The sequence below is a fragment of the Protobothrops mucrosquamatus genome, unplaced genomic scaffold, assembly GCF_001527695.2.
Source record: "Protobothrops mucrosquamatus isolate PMUCROS unplaced genomic scaffold, P.Mucros_1.0 scaffold1737, whole genome shotgun sequence".
Taxonomy (NCBI): Eukaryota; Metazoa; Chordata; class Lepidosauria; order Squamata; family Viperidae; genus Protobothrops; species Protobothrops mucrosquamatus.
In genome coordinates this window covers 109,378-133,032 of record NW_015387883.1, presented here as the reverse complement: position 1 = coordinate 133,032, position 23,655 = coordinate 109,378, and the positions used below count along the sequence as shown (strand labels likewise).

At 43.8% G+C, this 23,655-nt stretch overlaps 3 protein-coding genes across 3 annotated transcripts in view; 1 reads left to right on the top strand and 2 right to left on the bottom strand.

Annotated features, from left to right (window-relative positions):
• The window catches only part of LOC107293815 (V-type proton ATPase catalytic subunit A-like), a 17,031-nt gene extending 10,120 nt beyond the window's left edge, over positions 1 to 6,911 (bottom strand). The window contains exons 1-5 of the mRNA XM_015823000.1: positions 6,830 to 6,911; positions 3,982 to 4,110; positions 3,150 to 3,364; positions 2,365 to 2,502; positions 210 to 361 (exon numbers count right to left, since the gene is read on the bottom strand). Coding sequence (XP_015678486.1) covers positions 210 to 361; positions 2,365 to 2,502; positions 3,150 to 3,364; positions 3,982 to 4,110; positions 6,830 to 6,911 — 716 coding nt within the window. The remainder of the gene's footprint in view (positions 1 to 209; positions 362 to 2,364; positions 2,503 to 3,149; positions 3,365 to 3,981; positions 4,111 to 6,829) is intronic.
• Positions 6,912 to 13,196: 6,285 nt separating this feature from the next.
• Positions 13,197 to 17,170, top strand: KLHDC9 (kelch domain containing 9). The gene is made up of 4 exons (XM_015822991.1): positions 13,197 to 13,705; positions 15,574 to 15,742; positions 16,234 to 16,432; positions 16,959 to 17,170. The coding sequence occupies exons 1-4, from the start codon at positions 13,197 to 13,199 to the stop codon at positions 17,123 to 17,125; spliced, it is 1,044 nt and encodes a 347-aa protein (XP_015678477.1). The 3' UTR covers positions 17,126 to 17,170.
• Positions 17,171 to 18,628: 1,458 nt separating this feature from the next.
• Positions 18,629 to 23,574, bottom strand: PFDN2 (prefoldin subunit 2). Its single transcript, XM_015823001.1, has 4 exons — positions 23,467 to 23,574; positions 21,841 to 21,929; positions 21,097 to 21,220; positions 18,629 to 18,979 (listed from the first exon to the last, which is right to left on the bottom strand). Exons 1-4 carry the CDS (start codon positions 23,560 to 23,562, stop codon positions 18,800 to 18,802), a joined length of 489 nt encoding a protein of 162 aa, XP_015678487.1. The 5' UTR covers positions 23,563 to 23,574; the 3' UTR covers positions 18,629 to 18,799.
• Positions 23,575 to 23,655: the final 81 nt, after the last annotated feature.

The following is a 23,655-nucleotide window of genomic DNA, read 5'->3' as shown; positions in this document are numbered from 1 at the left end:
CTAGGGGGGGATTTTATAGGGATTTTAAAGGGATTTTATAATATTAAACTTAATACAGGTTATTTAATATATATTTTAATTTGGCTTTTAGAGATATCTATTGTATTGTACTGTTTTTATTTACCTGTAAGCCGCCCTGAGTCCCTCGGGAGAAGGGCGGGGTATAAATGGGATTAAATAAATAAATAAATAAATAAATGATGGCTTACGGAAAGAGCGCATCCAGGACCCTCTGGCCAGTAAGCAGGGGATGATTGGCCGGGAGCTTCTCGGAGACCGGACGGATCTGCCGGACGGGCCAGACTTGCATCATTGTCAGTTTCTCCTTGACACCCTCGAAGTCAAGCTCCAACACCACGTCCTTTGGGGAGGAAGACCCAGATGAGAAGGACAAGGAATTATGGGCAGGAAGTGTTTGCCATGGGTTCAAATCTTGTCTTGGCTCAACTCTCTAAGGAAGCTGACTTTCCTTGACTGATTCTGATTTTGTTCTTAGGACAGTGTTTTTCAATCTTGGCAAGTAGAAGATATGTGGACTTCAACGGCCAGAATTCTGGGAGCTGAAGTCCACCCATTTCCAGAGTCTGAGATAGCGTTCTCTCAGATGGATGGGTGAAATCAATTTATAGAACATAGAATCATACTGTCAACGCTGATAACTTTGGATGTTCCTGCTTTGACAATTGATGAAAATGCAACAATTTTCTCTATTCCTTTAACATGCTTTTTCTCGCTTTAGAAATTAGGTGGTGGTGGAATGTAAGCTCAGCTAGCCATAACATAACGCTGTGGTGGGAACCCAAGGAAAAGCTGATAACGTTTTGGCAGGCTGTGGAGCTAAGGAGAAAGCCCCCGCTTTAAGCGAATTGGGGAATGTGATTTATGAAAGTTTATTGGGGGTGGGAATTGCACTTTGTTACTTTGTATCAGGGGGAAGGGAATCTAGTTTTTGGGTTCAACTATGTAGTACCGATACTTTGTTTCCCGAATAAAAGATTATTTAAGGAAAACAATGCCTTGAAGTTCTTTTGAAGGGTTTCATCTGTCGGAACCATGATACACACAGTTAGAAAGTCTTCTACTCCAACCCTTTGCTCAAGCAGGACACCTTATACCATTCCAGACTAGTGGCTGTCCACCCACAATTTGGAGACAAGCCGTTCCATTGGTTAATTGTTCTCACTGTCAGGGAGTTTCTCCTTAGTTCCAGGTTGCTTCTCTTCTTGATGAGTTTCCATCCATTATTTCTCGCTTTCTGGTGCTTTGGAAAATAAGTTCCCACAGAGTGGGTCTCCTCAGGGTGCCGTCAGCCAGACAGTGCCGGCTGGCGACCCCAAGGGGGAGGGCCTTCTCGGTGGGAGCTCCCACCCTCTGGAATGAACTACCCCCAGAGATCAGGGTGATCCCTGATCTCCCTTCCTTCCGCCGCGCCCTTAAGACATGGCTATTTCAGCTTGCAGGACTGGCCTAGGGGAAATTTTTAGCGGGGGTTTTAAAATAATTTTAAATTACTTAGGCCAATTGTTAATATTTGTCTTTTAATTATGTTTTTAACTGTAGTATTTCGTATTTTGTAGTTGTTTTATCTGGTTGTTAGCCGCCCTGAGTCCGCAAGGAGAAGGGCGGGATATAAATATAATTAAAAAAAAAAAAAAAAGTTGACCCCCTCTAATATCAGAAGAGTGCTATCATGTCACCCCTAATCCTTCTTTTCATTAAACTAGACATACCCAGTTCCTGCAGCTGTTCTTCATGTTTTAGCCTACACACACACACATACACACACACACACACACACACAAAATCATCTTTGTTGCTCTTTTCTGCACTCTTTCTAGAGTCTCAGTAACTAGTAACATATTTTATATCATGGTGACCAAACCAGACACAGTATTCTAAGTGCGATTTGACCAGAGCAGCATAAAATGGTCCTATCAGGGCCCTATTTTCTGGCAGTTTCTGTCAAGGTAATGATTTAAAAGCTAACCAGCTGATGTAATGTGAGATGTATGATGTAATGTTGGGAATTACTTGGCAGGATCTACGTCCCTTTAAGAGCCAGCAGGGTCTGTGTCTCTTTAAGAGCCTTTGTATAAAAGGAAGGCTCTGCTACTGTGTTCTCTCTCTTCTGTTTTCCTGCTGTAACTGCTGTGTGTTGGAGACTGCTGGATTAACACGTGTATGTATATTGTTCCTGGTGTACAATATTGTAGATAGTGTAAGATAAACCACCTTTTACTATAGACCACTGTTTACTGTGTTTACTCCTGGGTTATCTCAGTGCAATAAGACTGTGCATGCTCTGACAGATCTCCTCCCTTTGCATCTGGGGCTGAACGATCCCTTTGCAGAGACACCACTTACCGAAATGTCGTAGTTGCCAGCTGGGGCAATGTGAGTGACAGTGCCACGGCTTCGGGGTGGCACCATGATCATATGCTTGATGAGGGAATTTTCATGCACCATCCCATAAATGTCCCCTCCAGTTAAATGGCTCCCAACCTGCGAAGAAAAGGAACGCTGCTTTAAACAATTTTGATGCTCTGGAGATGTGGCTATCCATTTTTCTACGAATGGGAGAAAGTGCTGACCTTCTCCATTTATAATTTCTTTTTTTGCAAATTTCCATTCATCTTTCCAGGTTCTAAGAAGCCAATTACAGATAGTCCTTGACATATGACCACAACTGAGCCCAAAATTTCTTTTGTTAAGTGAGTTGTGCTCCATTTTACGACCTTTCTTGCCACAGTTGTTAAGTGAATCACTGCAGTTTTAAGTTAGTAACACGGTTGTTGAGTGATTCTGGCTTTCCCATTGATTTTGCTTGTCAGAAGGTCCCAAAAGGTGATTATTACATGACTCTGGGACACTGCAGCCGTCAGAATTACGAGTCAATTGTCAAGAGTCTGAATTTTAACCATGAGAATGCTGCAACAATTCTAAGTGTGAAAAATGGTCCTACAACATTTTTTTCAGTGCTGTTGTAACTTCAAATGGTCACTAAATGAATTGTCGAGGATAACCTGTGTAGTCTGACTTCAGCAGATCACTTCCCCTGAATTAGATCTGAGGCCACCCTTTCCAAGTAGCGTCCACCTGGATGGAGCATCACCAACTGACCCTTCCCTGCACGGCTGTTTGTCTCTTACCCGAATGTTGGAACCCGGCTTAAAGTCCCACTTCAGGTCCCGGGATAAAGCGGAGATGTTGATCCCCCTGGGAATGTAGATGCTCTTGGTAAGCTCCGTGATGTCCTTCAGAGGACGCTGGATCCCGTCAAAGATGGACCCCATGATCCCAGGCCCAAGAACCACGGAGAGCGGCTTCCCCGTTCGCAGCACAGGGTCCCCCACGCAAACCCCCGCTACAGGGATAGCTCAGGAAAAAAGAGGGGTGCACAGCAGGGAAAAAAGAGAAGGAAGGTACAGTCTCTGGTAGAGGAACGGGGCATTTTGGGGTGGGGAAGGCCACATCCTGGCTTAATCCTGGCTTAAACCCTGTCTACAGAGATTGTCTTAGCAAGCAAGAGCAGAAAGCTGAGATGCATGAGGGCTTCCATCTTTCCTGAAGTTTTGAGGTTAGGTTTTGACAATTAGATTGACTTGGCTGTTACAGAAATGGTTTGAATTTACTAGAAATTTAAAGCAAAAAGGTTGTAACTTCCCCTGTGTTCTACTGCACTGAAAAAAGTCAGAAATCAGAACTTTTTTCTTTTTCTTTATCTTTGCACTTTCACCTTTTGTTATCCTCCATCTTTCTTGACTTTTGCTTCTCTTTGTATTTTATCTTGTAATAAACATTAATAAAATGCTCTTTTAAAAAGAGGATTTCCATCTCGTTTCTGGCAGGTAACAAATGAATTCTTGAAAACCTCCAGGGATGGAGCAGCTACAACTCTACCTACTGCGAGAAGGGGCGAGACCCTGGAAATGAAGAGTTAGCAAATGGGACAAGGAAAACGGGACGCCCCCAGAAGGATACAGGTCTCCTCGTACACTTGGACGGTGGCCAGATCTCCCTCCAGCCGGATTATCTCGCCCACCAATTCAAAGTGGCCGACACGGACCAGCTCATACATCGCTGCGCCCGCCATCTTGCAGGCAATCACCACTGTTGGGAAATTTTAAAAAAAGTATTTTTAGTGGAGGAAAAAAATGCTTGAGTAAGAAGCAGAAGAGAAAAAAGTCCATTGGAGACAGGATAATCTTACCAGTGTTTCTCAACCTTGATCACTTGAAGATGGGTGGACTCCAACTCCCAGAATTCCCCAGCCAGCATAGATAGCTGGAGAATTCTGGGAGTTGAAGCCCACCCATCTTCAAGTGGCTAAGGTGAGAAACACAGACTTTCGCCAACATCTAAATAGGGATATTTACACTTCAGCCTCCACCTTCATCGGGTTGACTTTCATCCAGCATTCAAAACTCAGCAATAAATTAGCAGTCGCTCTTAGAAACACAGACTATCCCAACCATGCTTGAGGAATTCTGCCAAGATTTTATTTTAAACAGTTTAAAGGTCCAAGGAGTGTAGTGACGTCCTTCATTTTCTTTTTTAAAAAACTACATAAAGAATCTCAGCTACTCTCCTGTTGACATTCATGCAAAACCTTAGAGCATCGTCCTTCTCATATGGAATCTCTGTTTATCCACCAGGATTATTTGTTGATTTATATCTCATCTTAATTTCTCCAAAAACCTCTTATATAGTATTCTTAGATAAAGTTCCTTGGATTTTAGATTTGAGGGTTGGCAACCCAGCACCCAAATTGAGAGGGAGACCCCAAAGGCCGCTAGGTGGCACTCAGGAGCCTCTGTTCTTTTTTTTTTTTAAAGAAATAAAAATTAAGAAAAGTTGTAAGTTTTCTTTGATAGCCAATTCTTACCCAGTCTCTACATTAAATTTGTACTCTTTGCAGTTTAAAAATACTGGTAAAACCTGTGGAAGGGAAGCAGCCTAACAATACGCAAACTCACACACAAAATTGCCTGCTGCTTGCATCTTTTTTTAATTGCACCTTGTTGTGAATTTTTGAAAAAGGACAGCAGAGCAAAAACACGCACCAGGTCCTTGGCTGGGTATTAGAAACAGTTCCTGCCCCGATGCCATGGTTCTCCTGAAGCACACCAGCTAATTATAGGTAGTCCTTACGACTTACGAAATTCTGGGACCAGAATTTCCGTTGCTGAGCAAGGCGGTTGTTAAGTGGGTCCTGCCTGATTTTACGATCTTTTTTTTTGCCAGCTGTTAAGCAGATCCACTTAATAGCTGCAGTGATTCGCTTAACAATTGTGGCCCAAAAAAAGGACATAAAATCAGGTGGGACCCACTTAACAACCGCCTTGCTTAGCAACGGAAATGTGACTGTGAAGTGAAACCAGCTTGCTCCATGGATTTTGCTTCTTGGAAGACAGCCAGGAAGGTCCCAAAGGACGACCACGTGACCCTGGGATGCCGGACTTTGGTCACTTGACTGTGCGGATGGCTGCAATGGCTGAAGGTGTTAGGATGCGTCATAAGTCACTTATTTCAATATCACTGTAACTTTGAACGGTCCGCTAAACAAATGGTTGTAGGTCAAGGACTTACTTTAAAATATTCAATACCCTTCACAAGGAAGGTGTGAAGAATCGAATCATGACGACTTTGAGTCTTAGAGGGAACAAACCGGATGACTTAATGTGTTGCATAATCTACTCATGATGGTTTATGAGCCACTACTTAATGGCTTCATGTGTTAGGTGAAATCTAAATTATGATTTAGCGCTGGGTTCTCCAAAAACTCCTTCTCCCTTACTATATATTCTATGTAGCCAGCCTCTAAACCAGTGGGTTTTCTATCAAAAAAGAATTTGAAACTAATCCAAAAGATTTCTAATCCTTGCAGGGAAAAAAAACCTGCCCTGGATTAGGAAAACCTTTGAGAAAAATTCAAGCTTTCTGATAGGATGTTATAACTCATGCCAGAGATTAGATTAAACAGCCTCATTGCAATTTTTATGGGAATGTAATTTAAGGTCAGTTTAACTTTGAGACCCTGCTGTAACCTTAAAGGACAGGATAAGAAATGAAGATGAAATAAGCAGGTAATAAAAACTTAAAATGTCGAACAGACTCCTAGGACAGGAAGAGACCTCAGAAGTCTTCTAGTAATCCAACCCCCTGCTCAAGTATGAGACCTCATTGCATCCTGGACAAATGGCTGTCCAATCTTTTCTTGAAAATCTCCAGTGATGGAGCATCCACAACTTCTGGAGGGAAGCTGTTCCACTGGTTGATTGCCCTCACTGTCAGGAAATTTCTCCTTAATTCCAGGTTGCTTCTCTCCTTGATAACTGAGGAGTCTTTGGTGCTCTCCGAGTTTGGTGGTTTTCTTGCAGACATTTCATTAGCCAAATGAGATAACATCATTGACTCTAGCACTGATGATGTTACCTAGTCTGCAAGAAGACCACCAAGCTCAGAAAGCACCAGTGACCCCAAAGTCGTTGTCGGCATCGGCGTCCTCCTCCTCCCTACAAACCCCACTCCCCTTTATGTTTCATGATCCAACTAGGTCAATGTTGTGATGTCATGAAACATCTGCAAGAAAATAGCCAAGCTCAGAGAGCATTGAGGACCCCTCAAGTTTCCATCCACTGCTTCTGGTCCTGTCCTCAGTGCTTTTCAGAATAGGTCAACCTCCTCTTCTCTGTGACAGCCCCTCAAGCACTGGAAGACAGCTATCATGTCACCCCTAGTCCTACTCATTCCTCATGCTCACTCCCCATTTTTCTCTGCAGACAGTTAAAAAGGGTACTTTAGCTTCTTCGGTTCTCGGCCAACCTACCAGGCCCAGAGACGCCATGGACAAATCCCAATTCACTCTCCTTTTCGGCATCTCCAATCTTGGGAAGCTCGGAGAATTCCATAGCTCCTGCCGGTCAATTAAAGCAGCCGGATCCCAGTTCTACAGCAACCACGAGATCTGTGTCACAGAGGGTGAAAAATCACCAGATATAAAATAAGTCAATGGAAACAGCAGGACATATTTTAAAAAAACCAAACCCTTCTCACTCTTCTTTCAAGTGAAGGGACCAAGCTCCCTGAAGGACTCCTAATTTGTGATTTGGGTAGCCAAATTTTGGAGCGTCTGAGCCTGAGAAGATCACGGACCTCAGAGGTCTTCTAGTCCCACCCTTTGCTCAAGGCAAGAAACCTTATACCATTCCTTTCAAATGGCTGTCCAATCTCTTCACAAAAACTTCCAGTGATGGAGCATCCACAACATCTGGAGGCAAGCCGTTCAACTAATTAATTGTTCTTACTCTCAGGAAATTTCTCCCTAGCTCTAGGTTGGTTCTTTCCTTGATTAGTTTCCATCTGTTGCTCCTTGTCCTGCCTTTTCAGATGATTTGGAGAATAGGTCGGCCCCGTCTTCCCTGTGGCAGCCCCTCAAATATTGGAAGACTGCTATCATGTCACCCTTAAACCTTCTCTTAATTAGACTAGACAATACCTAATTCTTGCAACCGTTCTTCATATATTTTAGCTTCCAGTCTCTTAAACATCTTCGTTGCTCTTCTCTGCACTCTTCCTAGGGTCTCAACATTTTTCTTATATGGTGGTGACCAAAATTGGACATAGCACATCATCCTGAGTCTTGTGAGTGCATAAAAAATGGAATTATAGGAAATACCTATTAAAGTTTAAGTCAAGCTCATCTTACCATTGAGAAGGTGGAAATTGTTCTAGGAGTTGGCACCACCTGCTCGTAGTGCACTTTCCTTTCCTCCAGCAGGCAAGTAGGGTGGGATGCCTGCTCTGTCTTCAGCAGGAAACAGAGGGGTTCTGATGGAGGAGTAAACCTGGAGTAAGAGACTTGCTGATCCCTCCAAGCTAGTTCTAACCTGAATGGGCACCCAGGATCTGGAAGGGGCTGGAGGGCACTGGAAGAGAGAGACACAGTCAAGCTTTCTCGACAACAGAAAACCACTCCCTGTGTGTGTAGTGTCAACAACCTGGCCTCCTATGACATACTTCACAGCAGCAGAAACCCTGACCTTCAAATCTTCCCCAGTAAGGGAGCTTTTTCCTACACCTGTTTGTGCAAGAGAAATAACATTTCTGCATGCAGGTATTTCAAGCAAAAGAGAGGATTGGTTATACAGAATGCAAAATAACAGAGTTGAGCGGGATCTTGGAGGTCTTCTAATCCAACCCCCACGTAGAGCAGGAGAGTCTAAACCAGGGGTCTATGACTTGTGGACCTCAACTCCCAGAATTCCTCAGCCAGGCATGCTGGCTGAGGAATTCTGGGAGTTGAAGTCCACAAGTCATAAAGGGCCAAGTTTGAAGAGCCCTGGTCTAAACCATTCTGGACAAATGGCTGTCAAATCTCTTCCTCCTAGCTTGCTGAACCCAGTTCAATAATTAATTTATTTTGGGGTTTGCACAAGATCCTGAACTGTAATCTAAGAACCAACAAGATTGTCACGGCATGATGAAGGTGTACATATGAGATCCTGATCAAGGTTAATCCTTCTAATATTCAAAAGCTAAATTAAAGTTTCACATATATATTTAGTTTCAAAGAAAAAGTCCAAGTGGAAACAAAGCTAGATAAGTTTTTCTCTTTAAGATTGGAATGATTTTGTTGTTATAGAAATCACCGGAGATTTTCAAAAATAGATTGGACAACCATTTGACTAGATTTGTATGAGATTTCCTGCCTTGGGAAGGGGTTGGACTTGATGGTCTCCAAGGCCCCTTCCACATATAGGATTCAGTTATTCTAAATGGCTTGAAATGTTCAGAAATATAAAGCAAAAGATTTAGGCTGCCATTCTTCTTTTTATTTTACTGCACTGAAAAAAAGTCAGAAGTCAGTATTTTTTTCCCCATTCTTTTTCTCTCTCTTTGCACCTTTTTTTCTCTCTTTTCACTGTTTGTATTTGTATTTTATTCTACAACACACTTTAATAAAACATGGCAGGGGGAAAAGGGACGATTTCAGCCAGAGACAGCTTTTTCTAGTATTGTGAGGTAGGAGAATGTCAAATCTGGCAGAGAATGTCTATTCAAGGTGACTCTTAAACCTCCACTGTTTATGGAGACTGTATGAGAGCAAACAGGAATCCAGTTTTTTCCTACTTACAAATGGGATTTTATTTTATTTTATATTATTTTATTTATTTATTGTGATTTAGCTGGCATCTGTCCTGAAGCCATTTTAGTCACAGGATGAAAGAAAGAAGCTGGTTTCTGAGCAGCTTTGCATATTTGTGCATTTGCCTATTTTGTAAAAACATGGAAAAATAATAAATGAGGTGCAGATTAGAGTACAAACCAGGGAAGAAATGAGATCTTCACTTTGCAGCGGCACAGGATTTTATTGGCATTTCATCCTCTAGAAGAGACAAGCAGAGGAAGTTTTAATATTTAGCATTCTGACACCCTTATGATATGTTTAATGTAAATTCACCAAGAGCATCACACTAAAACCCATCAGTCAACAACAGTTTCCCACTTCTGCTCTACTTTCTATGTTTTGAAGCTTGGCAACTGTACGGTGGGTGGACTTCAACTCCCAGAATTCCCCAGTCAGCATGATTTAATTGTATGGATTTCAACTCCCATAATTTCCTAACCAACATAATTTAAGATGGGTGGACTTCAGCTCCCATAATTCACCAGCCAGCATATTTTAAGATGGGTGCACTTCAGTTCCCAGAATTCCCTAGCCAACCATGTCAGCTGGGGAATTCTGGGAGTTGAAGTCCACCCATCTTAAAGCTGCTGAGGCTAAGAAACACTGCTGTCATTTGTGTCTCAAAGCAAAATTATGAGCTGGAAAAAACCTCCCACATGCTCAGAGACACAGGACAGCCCCCCTCTCAGCTTCTACACACCCACAACTGGAAGACCAACACATTTTGCACGAAGGCTTCCTAATTAACTGATCGGGGCCCATTTTCCATGGGGAAAAAAAAAGAGAAGGGCTCAAAATGAACCCTTGGCACCTCCAGAAAAACAAAACAAAAACAAAAACAGAGGCCTGCAAAAAAACAGGCCATTCTGCCTTGGAGGGCTTCAGTCTAAAAAACCTCTGCACATTCCCAGAGACTCCCAGATCATCGAGAGAAGAGGTTCCCCCCCCCTCCCATCAACTTGGCTCCCTGCATGGCTATTTTTGCCAGTGATCTGCCAGGTCTCTGCAGTGGCATTAAAGCAGCTGTACCCCTTGGACTGCAATCCCCATACTCCCCAGCCCCTGTGCTGGGGGGGGGGGGTTGAGGTCCATATCCCTGAAAGCAAAGATTTGGGGCAGACAGTGAGGCTCCCCCCTCCCAATCCTTGCAGCCTGCCCCACCCAGCCCAGGCCTTCACTGCCTGCCTCCTCCTTCTCTGGGCTGGCTGCGGTTGCCTAGCAACCAGGCTCTGCACCACTGCAGGGATCCCTATGGCAAGGTAGGCCCCGTGGTGGCTTGCAAAGGTGAGCACGCTGCAAGACCCACATACACACTGCCGGGGACGCCGCCTCCTGCACGGGGTGGGGGCTGAGCGGGCAAAATAGCAAGCGTGCATGCATGTGGCGCCTTCACATACTTGTCACTGGGGCAGACCCAGCCCAGCCATTCCTTTGCCCTGAGCAAGAATTATTTTTGCAGGGTTTTCCCCCCCACCCCTCTCTGATGCAACATTTTTCTATAGTGCGTAGCTGTTTTTTTTTTCTTTAATTTTAGCTAGAAGACACGATCGTTGCAATCAATAGATTAGATTTTTCCTGGCATTATTCCCAAAACACAGCAATGGCTTTATTTTGGCTTGCCAGTTCTACAAATTAGCTGTTGCATCCCTCTAGCCCTCTTTCATCCCTTGTAGTAATTAAGCTATCATTTGTTAAAATTACGTTGTCTGGTTTAATATGGGTACGGCGACCCTATTTTCTTGGAAAAAATGAAGCACTGATTTTTTTAAAAAGGAGAAAATCTGAAAGAGGTTCGTAAGGATAAAAGAAGAACATTGTGGATGTTTACAAATGGGTTTGCAAAGGGAAATTCCAGAGCGAGAAAACCTGTTTGCATTTTAACTTTTTTTATTTTTTGAAATTAAATACAAATCTTTAAAAAAAAAGAAAAGAAAGGAAAACTTTACAGAAAGATGTATTGTAAGAAAAATATCTCAAGTCGAACTGTACAGGGAAATTTATATTAAAAAGAGGATTGCACATCGTAAAATTGTGAAATATTACAATGTAAAATTTAGGAAAATGTAAAATTGTGCATTAGGAAAGACTGTGAGGATTGTGCGTTGCAGTGTCCATACAGTGAAAGCTGAATGAGCAAGATAAGGGATAAAAGCCCATTTCTGAAAAATAAATCAACTTAAAGGAGAACTTTCTAAAAAAAAAAAAAAAAAGACTGTCCTTTATAACAAAGAATATACGGTCAATGTAACCAGGATTTGAGAATTCAGACAATTACAATTATCAATTCTCCATATTTTAGCTCTTTATCCAGGGTTGCAAACATTTTGGTGAGAATATTGGTGTTAATATTCCCCGCCAGCCTTTGGCAACTTGGATTAAGCCCATAATCCCCAGCGGGTTGGTGAAGTTGAAGGCATTTGGTGAACACCCTGTCATTTCATATCCTGTATTTGGCATGTGCTGTTTACATGTTTATAGGATAAATACTGATGATTTTGCTAATCTGTGTAATGCAAATCCAGCCTTTTTTTCCCCTTTAAACCAAGAAAAAATAAGATTATAGTAAAATAAATCTCCCTCCAGGATTCATCGGTTCTTGACTCACACTCTTGTGAGTCTGCTCTATTGCTCTATTACTTAACTTAGGACCATTTATTTAGAGACCTTTGAAATTATAACAGCACTGAAAAAAAGTGACTTAGGACCGTTTCTCACACTTATGACTTTGCAGCGTCCTCATGGTCATGTGATCAAACTTCAGATGCTTGGCAACTGGCATGTACTTATGACAGTTGCAGTGCCCCGGGGTCACGTGATCCCCTTTTGTGAACTTCTGACAAACAAAGTCAATGGGGAAGCCGGATTCACTTAACAAACTTAACAATTGCAGTGACTCGCTTAACAACTGTGGCAAGAAAGGTTGTAAAATGGGGCAAAAGTCACTTAAGACCTGTCTTGCTTAGCTGGGACCAATTGTTGTAAATTGAGAACTACTCCTTACCTTATAACTATGTATTTAGAGACTGTTTGAAGTTACTGTGGTGCTGAAAAAAGTGAGTTACGACTGGTCCTCACACTTGTGAGCATCAAAAGGGTCCCCATCTCAAGTGATGAGATCTTGGCTACCGACTCGCACTTAAGACAATTGCTATGTATTGCAGTCACATTGTCGCCATTTGCCACCTTCCCAGATGGCTTCCGACTATCAAAATCAAGGGAGAAATCGGCAGGGAAGGTTGCACATCATAGTCCCGTGATACCTTACTTAAAAATCACATCACTTAACGATGAATTTGCCAGTTCCAATTGTGGTCGTAAGTTGAAGTAGTCTGGCTAATTCAAGATTTGTGCCTGTTAACTACATTTGACATTGCTTTTCTTAAAAGAAAAGTCCTTAAATGGCCCCCTATCAGAGGGGGCTGGTAGGCTTCTCTCTCCCTTGCTGCCCCACCAACTTCCTGTTCCAATTAATTTTTAATTTAAGGGACTGAAATGCAAAGCAAAAAATGAACCTCTAGCATCTCCCATATTTCAATATCTCTCTTTTAGGACTAACGCTCAGAGCTGCAAAAATCTGAGCAACCACTAGATGGCTCCAAACAGAGAGTATCTAGAATCTCTTTGCTGCCACCTAGTGGCATCCAAATATTCATCCCAGTCATCTAAATAAAGTTAACCATTTAATGAACTTAATCATCCATTTAGCATTAAGATTCATTAAAGAATATTAAAGAGAGTTCCAACCTAGAACTAAGGAGAAATTTCCTAACAGTGAGAACAATCAGTCAGTGGAATGGCTTCCCTCTAGAAGTTGTGATGCTCCATCATTAGAGGTTTTTAAGAAAAGATTGGACATTCATTTGTCTGGAATGGAATAAGGTCTCCTGCTCAGGCAGGGTTGACTAGAAGACCTCCAAAATCTCTTCCTCTGTAAAGTGATGCCCATTTTCCATGTCATCCTCTCCAGCCTTCATCTGGCCTGTCCCAACTCTTGACGAAGACCAGAATGGCCGCCTCAGGTGGAAGCCGCTGGGAATGGGAGCCGGTGGTCCGCAGCGACCTCTTGGCTCGGGGCTTCCATTCCTGCAACGTGGTGCAAGGAAAGCTCCTGATCTTTGGGGGGCTGAAGACCCAGGACACTCAGGAGCCCCCCATGGGAGACGTGGTGACCTTTGACCCATCCACCCAGACGGTGCACACGCTTGCTCCGGAACACGGCTACCATCGCAGTCACCACGAGGCGGTGGTGCTGGGCGACCGCTTGCTGTGTGTGGTAGGTGGATGGGATGGATCCCACAGGGTCTCGGATGTCTGCAGTTTCGATGCGGAGCAGAAGCAGTGGGAAGGCTGGACAGCCAGAACATCTGAGACCCCCGTGGGGCTGAGTAGCCATACCTGCACCCAGCTGACAGAGCATGAATTGCTGGTGGTGGGCCGGGAGGGTGGCCTACGCACCCAGCGGCGTTATGCCAGCATCTTCACGTTGCACCTGCAGCCTAGCAACAAGACGTACTGGTAAGTCCCACTCAGTTCCTGGCATAATCAAAAAACAGATCCGTGAACATCTGGAAACAAATAAAATTATAACTAGTAGCCAGCATGGGTTTGTTAAAAACAGATCGTGCCAAGCCAATCTTATTTCATTCTTGGACAAAGTGACTATTAGTAGACCAGCAAAATGCTGTGGACATAGTATATTTAGACTTCAGCAAGACATTTGACAAAGTAGACCACAACCGACTTCGTGGTAAGCTAGAAAAGTGTGGGACAGATAACATCACCACCAGATGGATTTGGCTAAACAAACTGTACTCAACGAGTAGTCCTTAATGGTACTACATCCACACGGAGAGAAGTAAGCAGTGGGGTATCACAAGGTTCTGTCTTAGGCCCAGGACTCTTCAATATCTTCATCAATGACTTAGATGAGGGAATAGAAGGGGAACTCATCAAATTTGCAGATGACACTAAGCTCCAGGAATAGCCAACACCCTGGAAGACAAGCTCAGGATATAAAATGTTCTTGACAGACTTGAACAATGGGCCCTATCCAACAACATGAAATTCAATGTGGAGAAAAGCAAGGATTTGCACCTAGGCAGGAAAAACCAAAGGTACAACTACAGATTAGGTGAAACCTGGCTCAAAAATAGTACAGTAACTGTGAGAGGGACTTTGGAGTCCTAATGGACGATCACTTAAACATGAGCCAGCAGTGTGCGGCAGCAGCCAAAAAAGCTAATACAATCCTTGGTTGTATAAACAGAGCCATAGAATCAAAATCATGTGAAGTGTTAGTAGCACTTTATAAATCCTTAGTAAGGTCCACATTTGTCTGAAAGGGTATAGGGTATAGGAGGTTGGACTAGAAGACCGCCAAGATCCCTTCCAGCTGTATTCTGATTGAGGTCCCACTTGCATGGCCAATATAGACATAGGGGTGGGCTCATCTATGGCGGTGTTTCTCAACCTTAGCCATTTTGAAGATGTGTGGACTTCAACTCCCAGAATCTCCCAGAATTGCAGTAGTGTGCTAGAGCAGGGGTCCCCAACTCCCTATCCGTGGACCAGTACCGGGCCACGGCATGCCAGAAAGTGGTCCGCACAAACAAGCAAAGCCCTATCCGTGGGATGCAGGCAGTACATGAAACCGGGCCCCTTCTGGTCCACAGAAAAACCTCTCCACGGAACCGGTCCCTGGTGCTCAAAAGGTTGGGGACCTCTGTGCTGGAGTATCATGGTTAACAAACCATCATGAATGTTTCCCTAACATGCTAAACCAAATGTCCAAAAGGTGTTTTTTCAAAAGGCAACTGCACTCCCTTTGTTTTTCTTTGAAGAGGTTTTGCTTCTCATCCAAGAAGCTTCTTCAGTTCTTCTTCAGCTTCACTTCAAAACTGAAGAAGCTTCTTGGAGGAGAAGCGAAACGTCTTCAAGGAAAAACACAGAAAGTCCAGTTGCGTTTTGAAAAAGCACCTTTGGAACAACCCTGACCTGGATGACTGGGAATCTCCACAGACATGCTAAACCAAAGCAAGCCACTACATACAGCACACACATAAAGACGTTGTGCATTTTGTAAACCAAGATTGAGCACAAGCTAAGTGTATACTATAGGCAGATAAGGAATGCAAAATGCGAATGCAATTATACAATTGAAGATGATACATTTGCATTTTGCATTGGTTAAATGACACTTGTTTGGGTCAAAGCTTATTCTCAGCGGAACCGAAAATGAGCTTTTAAAAGCAGGCAGAAGAACTTGACCCATTGAAAGTCAAAATCTTTGCCTTCTCCTCTTCTCTCCCTCTTCTTCCTCCTTCTCTTCCCCTTCCCTCTTCTTCCTCCTCCTCTTCTCCTCCTCCTCCTCCTCCTCCTCCAAGGTACAAAGAGGAGGAATCACGGACAGCCTCTCGAGCCGGCCACTCTGCCATGCTGCTGCAGGACTATGGCCCACGCGGGAAAAGCAGCGGCTACAAACTCCTGGTCTTTGGAGGGCGCGATTCTGCGGACTGTGACATGGCCGGACATTGGAGCAAAGGGAAGCTCCACGTGAGTTAGGTGTCAGCGCAGATTGATAGCTTTTAGAAGACAGAGCAAAACAGAGTTGGAAGAGGCCTTGCGGGTCGTCTTATCCAACCCCCTGCTCAAGCAGGAGGCCCTATGTCATGCCAGACGGCGACTGAGAAAGCCAAGACCCGGGTGGAAATGGTTCCCAGCCCTTAGGGTGGGCAAAATTACGTGAGGGGTTTGAAACAGGGGGCTTGCTAGGAGGGGAGGAAAGCCATGGCGCTCCCCCAAATCTCAGAGATGGAGGATAAAGTCAGCCACATTTGGCATGCTAACCCCAGCTTTGGGGCAGTGTTTCTCAGCCTTGGCCACTTGAAGAAGGGTGGACTTCAACTCCCAGAATCCCCCAGCCAGCAGGGCTTGCAGCTGCATGTATGTACAATAAGGTTAACCACTTCAAAGGAAGTCAGTCAAAAAGTGTGGCATCCTTAACGTCAGGCCAAGCCAAGCTGTCTCTGCCTTTCCTTCCGCAGGTCGAGTCCGCCCAGGCCCTGGAGCTGACCGAGCAGCTCTCTCGCTTGGTGGGCACTGAAAGGGGGTCACAGCAGGGCCCCAAAGGCCTGAGGCACCATTCCTGCACGGTGGTCGGGCCCTTTGCGATCATTTTTGGGGGAGAGACCTTGGCGAGGGGCCGAGACGCCGTCTGCAATGATCTTTATATCTATGATGCCAGTAAGATTTTTTTAAAAAAATCTCTTCCTCTAACCCGGGGGCCTCCAAACTTGGCCACTTGTAGACTTCAACTCCCAGAATTCCCCAGCCAGCGCATGTGAATTCTGGGAGTTGAAGTCCACAAGTTTTAAAGTGGCCAAGTTCGGAGACCCCTGCTCTAACTTGTGGGACTGACAGAACACAAGTGGTTCTTCTCGTTTTTTCTGCCGTGCAACTTGTCCTGTTCAGCCCTACCAGTCCCTGCCGCAAGAAAATTAAGAAGAGCTCACTTCAGCTCAGGAAATTGCAATGAGCAGCCTTGCCTTCCGAGATTGGAACCTGCATTTGAAATTGCAAGTAGTCCCTGACTTATGACATATGCACAATGGTGCCAAGTGGCTGAATTGCAATCGTGTCAGTGTGGGGACATTGCAACGGTTGCTAAGGGTCAGGGCCAGCCCTAAGACACTGTTTCCAGGGCTGTCATAATTTTGAACAATCGTTCAACGAACTCGAGGATTTACGAGCGTTTGCTTCATTCTTCCAGGAGCGTCACCAGCAAACTGGTTCCACTTCCCTTCTTCTACCCACGTGCAGAAGAGATGCGGCCACCGAACGTGCCTCTGGGACGACAAGCTCTACCTGGTGGGAGGGTTTGGAGCCGATGGGAAGACCCCTTGTCCGGAGATCTGCAGCTTAAAGATCTTGCCATGAAACTGAGGATTTTGCTGACCAGCTGGGACCACCAAATGCTTCTCCTGAAGGACCTCGCCTGTTAGCTGTGGAAAGTGGGCCCACTCAGGTGGAGTAAACGCACCCACGCCTGTCAGAAAGACGTCCGTTCTCTTTGTGCACAGAAATAAACATCTGACGTAAACCGAAAACGCCAGCAAGAAGTCTCCTCCTTAAATCTGAGATATGTTCCCCCTGTGCCCAATTTATAAACAAAAGTTGACTTTCCCCCATCGTTAACGTTTCCCAAAAGTCTAGTTTTGATTTGATCTTTTAAAACAAAATCTAAAAAAAAAAGTGGCAACTGGCCTGTATTTATGACGGTCGCAGTGTCCGGGGTGTGTGTGTCACGTGATCCCCTTTTGCGACTTTCTGACAAGCAAAGTCAAGGGGGAAGCCCGATTCGCTTAACGACCGTGTTGCTAACCATATGACTAACTTAACAATTAAGGTAACACCTGTGGCAAGGGAGGCTGTAAAATGGGGCTAGGTACACTTAATAACTGTCTTGCTTAAGAATGGAAGTTTTGGGTTTAATTATGGTCATACGGGACTATCTGTAGTGGCTTTTAATCTATGAATTAAAGCAAATATATTTTCACATGAATATAAGTTTTGTGGGAAAAGGGGTTTTAAGAGAGGGAATGAAAAAAAAAATTCTCCCAGAATCAGAGACTCCCATTCTCATTTTTTAAAAAAATTAGACCGTTTTCTTGCTGCATTTTGGGGGAGGCTGGGAAGTTTTGCACAACTTCTCCAGTTGTGACAAAGGAGCAAAAAGACATTTCTGAATGCTGCTAGAGATAAAATAGTCACCTTGCTCACTTTAAAAATGTGTTACCCGACAAACCAAGCACGCTTTTTCATTTTTCACAGACTACATAAAATAAATGTCACCCGTTCTTAATTTAAAATTACAAAATGAAACAATCCTAAATATTTCTTACAATTCGTTCTGTGGTGGGGGTTTGTCTTAAGAGAGGATTTGGGGCACGGCTTTCCCAAACTGACAGCTGCTATGTTATCATGCATTTTGCCAGCGAGGGCACTTCCTGTGTGCAAAAATGAAGCTCCACAGACACTGCGCAGAATTTCACCTTAGCAATTCTCCTCATTCCTTCACTTGTCTTGCTTAAGAATGGAAGTTTTGGTCAAGGAACCAAAATGTGCTTTAGCTAGTGTGGCTTCTCTTATCTCAAACGTTTCTCTAGGTTACTTTAAGATGGATGAACTTCAACTCCCAGAATTCCGCAGCCAGCCATGCCCATTTTCTGTCTCTCAATCCCTAGAATGGAGAGATTGCAGAGGAAGGGATCATATGAGAGTAAGCAGGTATACATCAGACATCAAAAGGAATGTGTAATCACCAGGGAATTGCTGGCTGGGGAATTCTGGGAATTGAAGTCCATGTCTTAAAGTTGAGAATCACTGCCCTGGACACAGACACACCCTACCCCATGCTATGAAGACAATCCTAGACTTGTATGCTTGCCTAAATTTCACAACAAACCAACATTTATTTAGCAAAACACAGTGAAGATGACCCTATAACATCCATAGTGATAACGGTGGGGTTTTTTTTTCTGAGATCCAAAGCTGCAACTGTGGGCTGAGGGAGGGGGGGTCAAGTCCTTCCATATTAATCCACTCTTCTCCTTAAGAGACCAGGACTCCTGCTGAACTGGATTTGGCAGCTGCCCCCTCCGGGCTCTCTTTGGCAGGTGGCTTCTGCTCTTCCTCACCCATCAGACGAATGTTGTGCTTCTCACGGAACTCATTCAGCTCCCGGCCTTTGGTCTGCAGCTGCTGGCTCAGGGTCTCGATGATCTTGTTGATCTGCAGGGGGGCAAAGAGGGAAGAGGCAGTAAGAGTCAGTCAGTGGGGTGGAAGGCCCGCCTCAGCCACGGAAGCCGGCTGGATGACCTTAGGCCGGTCATTCTCTCAGCCCAGCCCACCTCACAGGGTTGTTATTGTAGGGAAAATAGGAGGAGGAAGGAGGATTAGGTATGTTCACCACCTTGGATTATTTGTTAAATTTACAGCGCAGTTCTTTTTATTGGGTATTATGGATAATTTGGATTCAAAAGAAATGTCACTGATGTTGTATTGTATAACTGCAGCAAGGACATTAGTTGCTCAAAATTGGAAAAAAAAGATATTACCAACTATGGATGAATGGAGACAGAAAGTATCATATTTTGCAGAGATGGCAAAGATATCCGCATACCTGAAGGATCATTCTCAGGATAAATTTATTTTAATATGGAGAAGATGGATAGATTATATTCAGAGAAAGTATGAACTGAAAAATTATTATGTTGCTTTTGATTAAAATTTAGAAAAATAGGTACATATTGATTGTTATTTTAGAGTCACAGTAATTTTGTATTAGTGTGTAATAATAATGAGTAGTGTTGTTTTGATTAGCATTGGATGATTGTGTATTGATTTCCTAGGTTATCTTTGGGAAGTCTTGGGGGGGGAGGGGGGAAAGGGTTAGGTTTTTTATAGATTTAGGTGTATATATATATATATGTATGATTTTTCAGGGAGGTGCCCGGTGATACCCCGACTGCATTGAAGGGAAGAAAGAGGATGAAGGGAAGTAGAAAGAGGGAGGAAGGAGGAGTGGTGGTAGATAAGGAGGAGGAAGGTGTAGGTAAGTGAGAGAGGGATGCGGGAGGGGGACACCGGACACCATCTTGAATGTATTATTTGATGTTTATTTCTTTTTTCTGTATGATATTGTGATAAAAGATTTATGTTTTTGTTTTTTTTTAATGAAAAATTAATAAAAACTATTCAAAAAAAAAAAAAATAAGGAGGGAGGGAGGGAGGGAAGCACTCTTTTCACTTTCCTTGAAGAGGCAGGGACGTCTATTTGGGTGGATCTAGGCTCAGAAAAATATCTTCCTGCAGTCAACATGGAATTATGTCCTATGTGAAAAGAACCGGGAGGCTGGGATCTGTTATTTGTGCAAGAAAATTAATGAAGGCTGGTGGTGACAAATTGGCAAGTCTAGGAGAAAACCATTGTCAAATGGCAGTCTTACACTCAGGGTTTGCTTCTCTCCAAATTGTGGGGGCTTTCTGTGCCTCGGAGAAGCCTGGGAACTGGAAGAACCACTCCAGCCCTGTCCAACCCGAGAATCCCTCCTCCAACAGGGGCATAAGAAATCCTCTTAAAGTGGGGGGGGGAGTGGGTTGCATATAGAAATGTAAGGAATGTACACAAAAAATGTTATGAAATGGGGCACAACTCACCAGAGAGATTCGCTTAACAACTGTGGCAAAAAACATTGTAAAATGGGGCACAACCGCCTTGCTTACCAGTAGCGATGGAAATTTTGGGCTCCGTTGTGGTCATAAGTCAGAGACAGCCTGTATTCATTAAAGATGCCAAAGAGATCTTTGCTGTCTCATGGAGAGTTGGAGAGGCTACCCAATGTCCGAACAGCACTATCAACTCTTTCTTTCTCTTTCCTTTCTTTTTCTTCCTGTCTGTCTTGTCTGTCTGTCTGTCTGTCTGTCTGTCTATCTATCTATCTATCTATCTATCTATCTATCTATCTATCTATCTATCTATCTATCCACTCTCATCTATCTGTATCTATCTATTCTCATCTATCTACCCTCATCTATTCTTTCTATCTACTCCTTTCTATCTCTATCTATCTCTCATCTATCTATGTACTCTCATCTATCTACTCTCATCTCTGTATCTATCTACTCTCATTTATCTATATCTATTTACTTCATCTATCTATATCTATTTACTCTCATCTATCTACTCTCATCTATCTATCTATCTATCTATCTATCTATCTATCTATCTATCTATCTATCTATCTATCTATCTATCTATCTATCTATCTATCTATCTATCTATCTATCTACCTACCTACCTACCTACCTACCTACCTACATCTGTCTGTCAAGCAATTCTGGCTTACCTGCTCCTTGTTGTTTTCCAGGGCTGGGAGAACCTCCTTGACGGTGCGCTCCACCAACACCCCCCCCACCATGCGGAAGCACTTCCTGGTCGGGTCCACCTCTCTGAGTGTTTCAATGACCAACCTGCACAGGAGACGAAAATGGCAAGCTTGGTTCAACATCTCCAGATGAGGCCAACACAAGTGATCTAGAATCTAGAAATCAGGGAGCCCACAAATCAGTTTATAGACTTCTGTCTTGAAGCCTCATTGCTGCCCAGTAGTCCTCGACTTACGACTGTTTGTTTTGTGACCATTTGAAATTTCAAGAGTGCTGAAAAAGTGCTTTGACTGTTTTTCACACAACTGTTGTAGCATCCCCGTGGTCATGTGATCAAAATTGAGACGCTTGGCAACTGACTCATATTTATGACAGTTGCAGTGTCCTGGGGTCACGGAATCCTCTTTTGTGACCTTATGAGAAGCAAAGTCACTTAACAACCATGTTACTAAGTTAACAACTGCAGTGATTCATTTAACAGCAATGGCAAGACAGGTCGTAAATGAGGCAAAACTCATTTAACAACTGTCATGCTTATCAACAGAAATTTGTGGCTCAATTGTGGTCGTAAGTTAAGGACTACCTGTACTAGGTGGATCTGGGCTACCCTAATTTAATTACAACCAAAGCAGAAAAAAAGCAGACTTTTTTTATCTGCCAAGAATCAAGAAAATCCCCATTTTTCATTTGTGGTCATGACATACTTGTGTTCGTTCAGTTCCATCTCCAGCTCAGCTGCCTTTGAAGCGAGACCTCTCTGCTCCTGACGGAGGCGGTTGAATCCTGCTACCACCTGGAAGGGAAAATTACACCTATGTTGATGAACAAGAACTGCTTTTATTTGTTCTTTCTAGCCCGCCTCATCCCATCATCTCTTTTGTGCATAAATTTTAGACAGTAAATGGCCCTGGTGTCTTTGCTTTCCTAAAGCAGTTGAGTGCGCTGAGGATTCACGACAACCATCCCTGTGTATATTACCAAGGAGAGAAGAGTAACTCCTATCAGCCTCCCAGTCCAATTACATGTTTTGGTATTTTTTATTTTATTAACTTTATATGCCACCCGCGTCACTATCCAGAATGAGTCTGGATGGCTTACCATGGCTAATTTAATCAGAAGCCCCTGTGGGGAGTGGGGAAGGGGAGAACTTTGTGTAATGTTTTCAGTAACTAGGAATGTCTTTGATTAATGTTTATAGTTCTTTGAAGCAACAGAACCTTCTCCATGTGGAATGTGGATTTTGATAAGAACCAGTTCAAACCAGCCAGAGACAAGGCCTGTGTAAAGATTTGAACTTTAGCAACTTGTAAACTCACTATAATGTGGGAAACACACCACCTGAATATGAAATTGAGCCCACACCCATGTCTCGGTTCGTATTAGCTGTGATTGGCACCAACTTCCAGCGGAGGCAGCAGGTCAGTCATCAGTAACTGAGCTTAAACATTCTTGGGATAAACACACATCCGCTGTATGACAAACATTTTAAAATAAAATAAAATAAAAAAACAATGAAAAATAATAAATTAAAAATAAGACAAAAAAAACCCCTTGAAGAGGAGACTCAATAGACAACTGGATCTTTTCTGCCCTCAGTTTTCTATGCAGGTCGTCCTCCACTTACAAGCACAAAGGAGCCCAAAATTTCTATTGCTGAGTGGGACCGTTGTTAAGTGAATTTTACCACCTTTCTTGCCACAATTGTTAAGTGAATCATTGCAGTTGTTAAATTAATAAAATGGTTGTTAAGCGAATCCGGCTTCTCCCATTGACTTTGCTTGTCAGAAAGTCGTAAAAGGGGATCACGTGACCTGGGGACGCTGCAACCCTCCTAAATGTGAGTCAGTGGCCAAGCATCCAAATGTAAATCCTGGGGATGCTGCAATAGTCATAAGTATGAAAAGTGGTCATGAGTCACTTTATTCAGTGCTGTTGTAACTTGGAACGGTCGTTAAGTCGAGGACTGCCTGTATTTCTATGACATTCTCCCCCCATGAGTTCAACAACCAGTGAAGCCGCCCAGGCCCAGATCAGGGTTTGAATTATCAGCCGCCCAGACTCATTGACCGACAGGGGCAGCTATAGAAAATGAATAATGAATAAAAATGAATAATAAAAGAAATAAGGCGGCTCAACGTCTCCTAAGAGCGTCGAGATAGGACCGAGGAAACGGGTTCAGGGCACTCTGCACATGCTCAGGGGAGAGAAGAAGCATCATCGCCTGTGGCAACCACGTCCAATCGCATCCTTCTGATCGGCTGGGCGCTCTGCATATGCCCAGAAGCCCGCCGCTCGGTTCGCTGCTGCTCCCAGCCCGCCCACCGCGGTACCTGCTCGGGGGTCAAAGGCTTCGCTGCCCCGCCGCCGCCCGCAGGACCCGCCTGAGCCGCCGCCGGGCCGCTCTTGCTCTTGCTCTCCTCCGCCATCTTCGCCCTCCTCCCTCCGGGCCGGGAGAAACACAACTTCCGGTTGGTCAGTTATTCAGAGACCGGAAGCCGCCGTTGCGCCGTTTCGTCCGC

Bases quoted from the DNA above. Each gene is read 5' to 3' on its own strand.
- PFDN2 (XM_015823001.1), bottom strand. From the start codon at position 23,562: ATGGCGGAGGAGAGCAAGAGCAAGAGCGGCCCGGCGGCGGCTCAGGCG. The intron at 21,221-21,840 runs GTATGTCATGAC...TCTCCTGTGCAG, and splicing joins ATGGAACTGAACGAACACAA to GTTGGTCATTGAAACACTCA. The intron at 18,980-21,096 runs GTAAGCCAGAAT...GCCCCCCTGCAG, and splicing joins TGGAAAACAACAAGGAGCAG to ATCAACAAGATCATCGAGAC.
- KLHDC9 (XM_015822991.1), top strand. From the start codon at position 13,197: ATGGCCGCCTCAGGTGGAAGCCGCTGGGAATGGGAGCCGGTGGTCCGC. The intron at 15,743-16,233 runs GTGAGTTAGGTG...TTCCTTCCGCAG, and splicing joins GGAGCAAAGGGAAGCTCCAC to GTCGAGTCCGCCCAGGCCCT. The intron at 16,433-16,958 runs GTAAGATTTTTT...TCATTCTTCCAG, and splicing joins TCTTTATATCTATGATGCCA to GAGCGTCACCAGCAAACTGG.